This window comes from Podarcis vaucheri (genome assembly GCF_965113315.1).
Source record: "Podarcis vaucheri genome assembly, chromosome: 6".
Lineage (NCBI taxonomy): Eukaryota > Metazoa > Chordata > Lepidosauria > Squamata > Lacertidae > Podarcis > Podarcis vaucheri.
The window spans coordinates 107,055,023-107,063,069 of NC_138764.1; the positions used below are offsets into that span (position 1 = coordinate 107,055,023).

Consider the following 8,047-nt stretch of genomic DNA (forward strand, 5'->3'; position numbering starts at 1 on the left):
AAGAAACGCAAACTGACAGGGAGATGGAGCAAACTTCTTCTCTGATGCTCCAGGGGACCCTCTCCATGTCTCTGCTTGGTGCCACTGCCTTGCTCCCCTCGCAACTCGACCCACAGGGGGCAGAGGGGGATCTGAGCGAGGCTCCCTCAAAGGCAGCAAGCCCTGCCAACCTCCTGCCAGCAGCTGAGTAGAAGAAACCGCCCTCCTGTGAAACGCACTTATTTGCAAGAACGCCTATTTGCTTGTGAGTAGTCCCACCGAACTGAACTCCAACGGGGCACCAAAGCATCCCCTGGAGAATCTAAAAACCTCCGTGTCTTTCTTTTTCCCTCCAAATAATCTTTAGTAGTTTTCCGGTTACATACTCCACATACACATAATGTGTTGCATTTTACATTTATACTAGCTCCTAAGCGATAAAATTATATGTGATATAAAAAACCAGGAGAAGGAAGGAGGGAAGTCAGCGCTGAAAACCTCATTTCTGCTTTGCAGCCAGGAAGTGTTTCACTTTGGCCCTACATTTGGCAATGACTTGGAAAACGGAAAATCAGCCATGCCGTGCAGGTGGGGCTGAGGGAGCGCACCTCTGTGTGCATTTCTGCACATGCTCCCTGCTCCGCCACCGCTGCTTACCCTCTGGCTGAGGGACCACCTCCAGGCAGGGGAACTTGCGAGGCCGTCCTGGCCGCCGGCGCAGCCGCTCCTCGCTGGACGTGGGCACAGGGCGGTTGCTGGTCTTGGGCAGGCGCCCTCGGGGCTCGTCCTCCGCTGGGTTGTAATCGCTGTCCCCTGCGGAAGAGTGGCAAAGGCAGGCCAGGTGAGCGGGGCGGGGGAGCCGGGGGAGGGGCTGCAGCTGGGGGGTTGCATGAGAAATACCTTCAGGGTCATCGATAGCCCCTGCGTCCACAATGTCATCTTCCTCCTCCTCCTCTGCTTCTTCTGCCTTCCTCTTTTCTGGGGCCTTGGGCACAGAAGCTCCCTTCCGGGGGCGCCCTTTCTTCACACCGGAGGCTGACACTAGAGGGGAGGAAACAGCACGATTCAGTCCATATATATATATATATATATATGCTTTCGTAGATTTTCACGGGTACAGGAATGCAGGTTTTGGTATCTTCGGGTGTCTTCCCGTGTAAGAGTAGGGGTGTCTGGGCGACGTTTCGACGAGGTCTCACTCGTCATCTTCAGGCTGGTGCTTTCGGCTTCTTGTTACTGGAACAGAGCCTTGGTATCTTCGGGTGTCTTCCCGTGTAAGAGTAGGGGTGTCTGGGCGACGTTTCGACGAGGTCTCACTCGTCATCTTCAGGCTGGTGCTTTCGGCTTCTTGTTACTGGAACAGAGCTCTGTTCCAGTAACAAGAAGCCGAAAGCACCAGCCTGAAGATGACGAGTGAGACCTCGTCGAAACGTCGCCCAGACACCCCTACTCTTACACGGGAAGACACCCGAAGATACCAAAACCTGCATATATATATATATATATATATATATTTGCTTTCGTAGATTTTCACGGGTACAGGAATGCAGGTTTTGGTGTCTTCGGGTGTCTTCCCGTGTAAGAGTCGGGACTCTTACACCCGACTCTTACACGGGAAGACACCCGAAGACACCAAAACCTGCATATATATATATATATATATATATATATGTGTGTGTGTGTGTGTGTGTGTGTGTTTTCAAACATTACATTACACTACAAATGTACCAAAGCCAACACCATTTCCTTCCCATCCCCCCATCCATTTGCATTTCTATTTCCTCAATCCATCATATTATTCTTTTCTCCTTCCTCCCACTTCCCTCTGCCCCCACTCAATTTCCTCCACATTATACAATTTACAATAATCTTTGCATTCTACAATCTTCTCAAATCATCTATATATTCTTATTCTCTTTCCTTACTAATTTTTCTTCCGCCCAGTACTTCACATTTTAATCTAGGCATATTAGCATATCTTTTTTTGAGCAATATTTTGTCATGTATTCATCAAAACATTTTCACTCCTTTTTGAATTTTTGATTTGGATTGAGTCCATGTATTGTGCCCCTCCCATCTCTCCCATTGTGCAGCAGCTTGACTTCCAAGCAGCAGAGTTGAGAAAAGGATCCCTGGCCTGGAGAGGGAAAGGTCTTTCCCCGCTCTCTCATGACGCTGGACCTTGTGGATGCCCAATAGTACTGAACATTGGAAGACTCTGGATGGATGGAAGTCCTTCCTCATGCAGAGTAAAACTATGGAACTCCCTCTCGCAGGAGGCAGGGAAGACCACCGCCTTGGAGGGTTTCAAAAGAGGATTAGACAAATTGATGGAGGAGACGGAGAGGGCTACCGAGGGCTCCTAGCCAGGATGGCTCTGCCCTGCCTCCAGGGTGAGAAGCAGCCGCGCTTCTGAATGCCAGTTACTGGAAACCACAGCAGGGATAGTTATGCTCTTGTGCTCAAATCCTGCTTCGGGGTTTCCAAAGGAGGCATCTGTTTGGCCACTGTGAAAACAGGACGCTGGACTAGATGGGCCATTGGCCGGATCCAGCAGCAGGCTATTCTTAGGTTCTTATACTGCCCTGTTTGTGCCACAGAACCTCCCCTCCCTCCCGTATTGCTAACCCTCCCCCTCCCTCCCCCCTCGGCTCCCAAAGGTTGACTGCACACAAACTACAGAAGCTGATAGATTCGTGGTGCAGAGCCAGAGTTCTCTTGGCAAGCCTGCGCAAGAGCCGACTCCATGCCCTCGTGCACCAATCCTGCCTTGCCCTCGGGGTCCCTTCCAACTCTCTGAGTCTGCGAACCGCTCCAAAACTCCACTCCGCCCCTGGAGCCTGACGCACCTGGCTGGAAGTGGCGCTCCCTCATGTGCTGGATGAGGACCCTCTTTGAGGCACTCTTGTGCTGACACATCTTGCATTTGAACTGCTGCACCACGACCACCTCCATCAGCTCCTCCAGGCTCTCCAGGTCGGGCTCCTCCGGCTGCTCCAGCAGCTCCAGGGGCCCGGGGTGCTCCACGCACGTCGAGGTGGGGCCGTCCGCAAGGGCTTCGACGGCCAAGCTGCGGGCCAGGGCAGAGCTGGCCATGTGGGATATCACGGGGGCCCCTGTGGCAGAGGGAGCGAGTGCAGGCGCCAGGTCAAGGGACAGCTCCTCCCAACACCCTCCCTCTTCTCCAGGCTGGCCAGGAGGGAGCCCTCAGCCCACCGCAGTCCGTGAGCGGCAGAGGCTGCCTCTGCATTCTGCTCCCGGCCGGAGAGGAAGGAAGCGAGGGAGGTAGACCACAACCAGCTGGAGCCAGTGAGGTGTAGCGGTTAAGAGTGTCGGGCGAGGACCTGGGAGGGGGTTTGAATCCCCCACTTGGCCAACCTCACAGGGTTGTTGTGGGGATCACATGAGGAGAGGGAGAATCACATACACCACCTTGAGCTGCTTGGAGAAAAGGGTGGGAGAGAAAGCCAAAGAAATGGGTGCATAAGACCCTTTCCTTACCATCATCTGGTCCCTGCAGGATGAGGTACTGGGTGGTTTGGGCCCCACCATCCTCCTCACTTGTCACAGCAATGCACCCTGAACCAGGGAAGAAAGAGAACCAGCGTCAGCTCCTTGGCATGTTTGGGGGTGCCTCCTAAAAACGGCTGTGAGAAGCGACTTCCAGAGTCCATTTGCTTCCCCCAACTCCCTCTGCACCCTCCCACCACAGACTCCCCCCCCCCCCCCGCAGCCCTCTGCCTGCTCACGCTGAATGATGTCTGGCCCAATGGTGGACTCTATGATCTTGTCAATGGCGGCACTCAGATCCGAGGAGGTGGAGGCCGTGGAGTTGGAGACGACGGGAGCTCCTTCCGCGAGGACGCTGGAGTGAACGAGGCCCTGGGGAGACTGGGAGACCAGGACAGACTGGCTGACGGTGGAGACGCTGGACACCAGGGTGGACTGCGCAATGGAGGAGGAGTCCGGCAGGTAGGCCCTGGGCAAGGCGTCCGTGCTGGAGCTGCTCTCCGGTACTTCGGCCTGCGAGGCAGAGAGGGGGAAGAAACAGAGGCTGGAACTCGACTCAGAGGTGGCAGAGAGAGGAAAGTGGTGGATGCTCCTTCATAGGAGGATGTGGAGAACAATTTAGGTGGCCATCTTCTGTCAGAGACTCTTTAGTTGCAATTCCTGCATTGCAAGGGGGTTGGACTAGATGGGTCCCTTTCCAACTCTACACAAATAAATAAAGGCAAGTCCATCATTCCACGAGGAAAGGCAAGAGGAGACTTCCTACTAGCCTATCGTTCTTCCACCAGGTCAGACTTGCTATCTCCCGCTCTTGTGAAATGGGCCTGGCCTGCTGTGTCCCCCACCCTGGCAAAAAGCCTGGCCCCAAAGAGGCAAAAGAGACGCGGTCCGTACCAAAGAGATCCCTCCACTGTCCGAGCTCTGGCCGACCCCGGATTCATCTGCCTCCGAGAGGGTGACGGGCACCGAGGCAGCATCGCTGCTGTCTGCAGACATGGTCTCTGAGGTCTCCATGCCCAGGCCGCTCTCAGAGGGCTCCTCTTGCTGCCCCAGCAGAGGGGCAGCATCGCTGCTGCTCTCCACTTCATTTTCTGCTTCCATGGCCGAGTCTGGAAAAGCAGAGCGTGTCGGTCATGGTGGGAAGAAACCCGTCTTCAGTTGCCCCCTGCTGGGATGTGGCACTTGACACTCCCCGTCAGTGAAAGGTGGAACGAGAAACAGAAGCTTCTGACTGCAAAAGAGGAGTGTTCATGCAACAGCACCTCCCCACCCAAAAAAATTAAATAAATCAGTAATGGAATCAATGCTAATCCATGCCAGGTCTTCCCTAGTCATATTTCTGAAGCTCTCTTGCAAACCCAGCACCCAGGCCAGTTCAACACTCTTGGGTGTAGCATCTTGACCCCCTCATGACAACCCCAGGAACTATCTTGCCTGTCCGTTGCATGGTACATATTTCTGGCACATACCTGAATGGGGATATCGCAACTACAGCCAGCGCCAGACACAATTCCTCTAACTGTGCTTGAGTGAGGCCAGAAAGCGACCAACATCTAAGGCACCTCAGACTAGGCAAGGAGAGAGAAGAGAGGAAACAATAAACTTAAAGCTTTTAGAAGAGGACTTAAAGAAACTTATGGAAAATAAGGCTACCAAGGTCTACTAGTCATGATGGCTGGATCAGAGGGACCCGGGATCAGAGGTCATATGACTCGAAATACCAGCTGCTGGGAATCCAAAGTGTAGGGAGAGATCCTGCCTGTGGGGCCTCCCAGAAGAGGCATCTTCCTGGCCATGAAGAGGATGCTGGATGCGATGGGCTCTTCTGACGTTCTGAGGCATAAGAGGGGGCTGCTGAGCTTGAGGGGATTCTCACTGGGGCACGTGGGGGCCACTTTAAAAGCAAAATGCTAGGCTAGATTGATCCGGCTGCAAGGCCCTCCCTGTGTTCCACAACACAGCTTCATATAATCGGGCTTATCTCTGAACCTAGATGGCTTCAAAGACACAAGATGTGCTCCAAATTCCAGGTTCTTTAATGAGATATATTGGCAGCAGAAAAGTAACTAATGTTTGAATGACAATCACATTACTTTGCCACCTCCAGAGTCTGCTTGTCACCCTACATGTGTCCTTTTGGGCAGGATAACTTTAGCCTGCTAGGCACTGGTCCAGGTGACCCTATGCCTTGGTTTGCTTATCGCCCCCCCCCCCAGCAGTTTAACCACTAAAATTTAATGGAAAACTGAACAAGCTGCCGGAGGGAGTATTGCTTGTCCAGAAATGCCACAGTACAGTTTGATCTAAGCAGGAAGAAAAGTGGTGCTCCTATTGCTGAGCGCTTAAGTTGCTCGTATTGGTGTGTGGTATAGTGGTTAGAGTGGTTAGGATCTGGGAGGCTGCCCTGCACACCTTCGGTGTTTGCAACCCACAATTCACCCCGTGGGGGAGGAAGCCAGGCAAGCAGGCATCCGAGAGCGCTCCTTGCAGGGCTCCTTGAACTGTGGGCTGCAAAGACCAAAGTTGTCCAGGGCAACCTTTGAGGCTGGAGCAGAGCAAGGGTGGAGGGGGCTGTGGCAGAGAAGGAGAAGGTTTTTGCCCTGAGCAGGAGTTGCAGGAATTTATGTATAGGTTGGGGGGGGGGGTTGCCCCTCCAGCAGATATCATGCACATGCAGCCCACTACCAAAACCAGCACAATCACTTTTGTGACTTGTGCCCACAAAACACTTCATCACAGTTTCTTCCTATCTATTCAAAGGGCCTCTGCTGCACAATACCAAATGTAAGAAATTGCTGATAAATGTATCTATGTACTAGATCACTGGGAAAACTTCAGAAGTTCTTATAGACATGTGAGCTCAGCTACTCAGCAGCCCCTCTGCCTGAGTGATAATCCCTGGCATCCAGAGTGCCAGAGGGTAGCCATTCCAGAAATAACATACGTGAGTGCCAGAGAGGTAGCCATTCCAGAAATAACAAAACCAGATGAAGACAAAAGGGTGTGATTAATTTGGCTGGGAAGCAGGGAAATATTTCTTTTGTTCCACTTGATGGGTGTTTGGTGGAGGGCAAGGGGAACCATGGGGCAGGGTCCAGGATGCTCAGATTCCTGCCACCAGACCTCCACTTTCATGATGTAACCGTGATGTATTAGTGTTGTAGTTTGGGGTGTGTGTAACATGGGGATTAGCAGCTAATAAAAGTTTGGGGTCTCTTTTGTTGGGGGCTTCCATCTCGTTCCACCTTGTGGCAGGTGGGAGTCCTGTCGCGACAGTCTTCAATCAAGACCAAGCCGACTGGCTGCTGTTTTGCTCTGGTCTTCCTGGCTGGTGTCCTTGTTTTTTGTCCAAGGGAGCCCTCAGATTTCTCCGTTAACAGAGGCCACCCATTCCCCCTGCTGTGTGATGGCATGGACACCAGATTCTGCCCCGATTCCTGCATTGCGGGGGGTTGGACTAGATGACCCTGGGGTCCCTTGCAGCCCTAGGATTCCGCGAGGAGGCAGCCGAGCTCTGGGCCTGCAAGCGCAGCCGCCCAGCCGCTGCCTGAGCCCGGCTCCCGGGTCGCCCACCGGGCAGGGATGGAGGGATTCTCCCACAATGCACCTGGAGAGGCCAGGGCGCCCCCGCCTCCCTCTCCCCGCCTCCCCTTTTCCTATTGGCCCAGCGCCCTGGCGTGACGTGCGTGCGGGGGGGGGGGGCGCCGCGCTCTGCCTTCCCTCCCGCGGGGCCTTGTCCGAGGCGGGCTGCCCTCGGCGCTGCCTGAGCCCCCGCCCGCCGCCATCTTGCGCCAGGCCCCCTCCCCTCGCCCGCCGCCCGGAGACCCAGCCAAGCGCCCCGGGGACCCTCCGCGCCGCCGCAGCCTCCTTACCGCCGGGGGCCTCCCGCAGACGCCCCCGCGGCCCCTCAGCCGCCCGCTCCCTCCGGCCCGGCACCCGCCAGGTCGCCATCGCCGCTTCCCTCGCCCGGCGGAGGGATTCTTCCGCCGGACCCCGCCGGCGCCGGGACTACTTCCGAGGGCGCGGCGGCGGCGCTGGGCGGGCAGCGGTGGCGGCGGCGCTGCTCCGGCTTCTTTCCCCGCGGGGTCTGGTTGCTCACTTGTCGGGGGAAGCGTCAAGCCGGCCGTTTCCTCGGAGAAATCTGGCGGCCCGCGGGGGACTACTTTTTCTCCGCGGAAGGCTTCGAGGGCGTCAGTTACGTAAGTGCGCGAGGTGAAGGAAGGGCGTGCGGAGCGCGTCACATGATTGCACGGCGTCACGTGTCGGGGCGGAAGAGAGGCTCCGGCCTTCTCCGCTGCCAGGGGACCGTCCTGGGCCGGGCGAGGGGCTTCCCTTCCCGGGGCGGCTCTGGCGGGGGCCCGGCCGAGGGGAGCCGGAGCCCCGGCTTGGGGGGCCTCGCCTCAGGCATTGGCGTAGCTGTCAACTGACAGATTTGAAGATAAGGGACCAGCAGCCCTGTAGCAGGAAACCCCCCCCCCCATCATTCAGTTTGTACAAACTCCACACACACACACGACATACACTACGCTTCTGCTATAAATTCATAGAAAATCAACCA

At 55.4% G+C, this 8,047-nt stretch overlaps 1 protein-coding gene across 1 annotated transcript in view; it reads right to left on the reverse strand.

Annotated features, from left to right (window-relative positions):
- The window catches only part of ZNF335 (zinc finger protein 335), a 10,922-nt gene extending 3,434 nt beyond the window's left edge, over positions 1–7,488 (reverse strand). Inside the window, exons 1-8 of the mRNA XM_082227012.1 lie at positions 7,362–7,488; positions 4,959–5,057; positions 4,384–4,598; positions 3,729–4,002; positions 3,481–3,558; positions 2,829–3,095; positions 880–1,020; positions 556–792 (exon numbers count right to left, since the gene is read on the reverse strand). Coding sequence (XP_082083138.1) covers positions 556–792; positions 880–1,020; positions 2,829–3,095; positions 3,481–3,558; positions 3,729–4,002; positions 4,384–4,590 — 1,204 coding nt within the window. The 5' untranslated portion in view covers positions 4,591–4,598; positions 4,959–5,057; positions 7,362–7,488. The remainder of the gene's footprint in view (positions 1–555; positions 793–879; positions 1,021–2,828; positions 3,096–3,480; positions 3,559–3,728; positions 4,003–4,383; positions 4,599–4,958; positions 5,058–7,361) is intronic.
- Between the last annotated feature and the right edge of the window lie 559 nt (positions 7,489–8,047).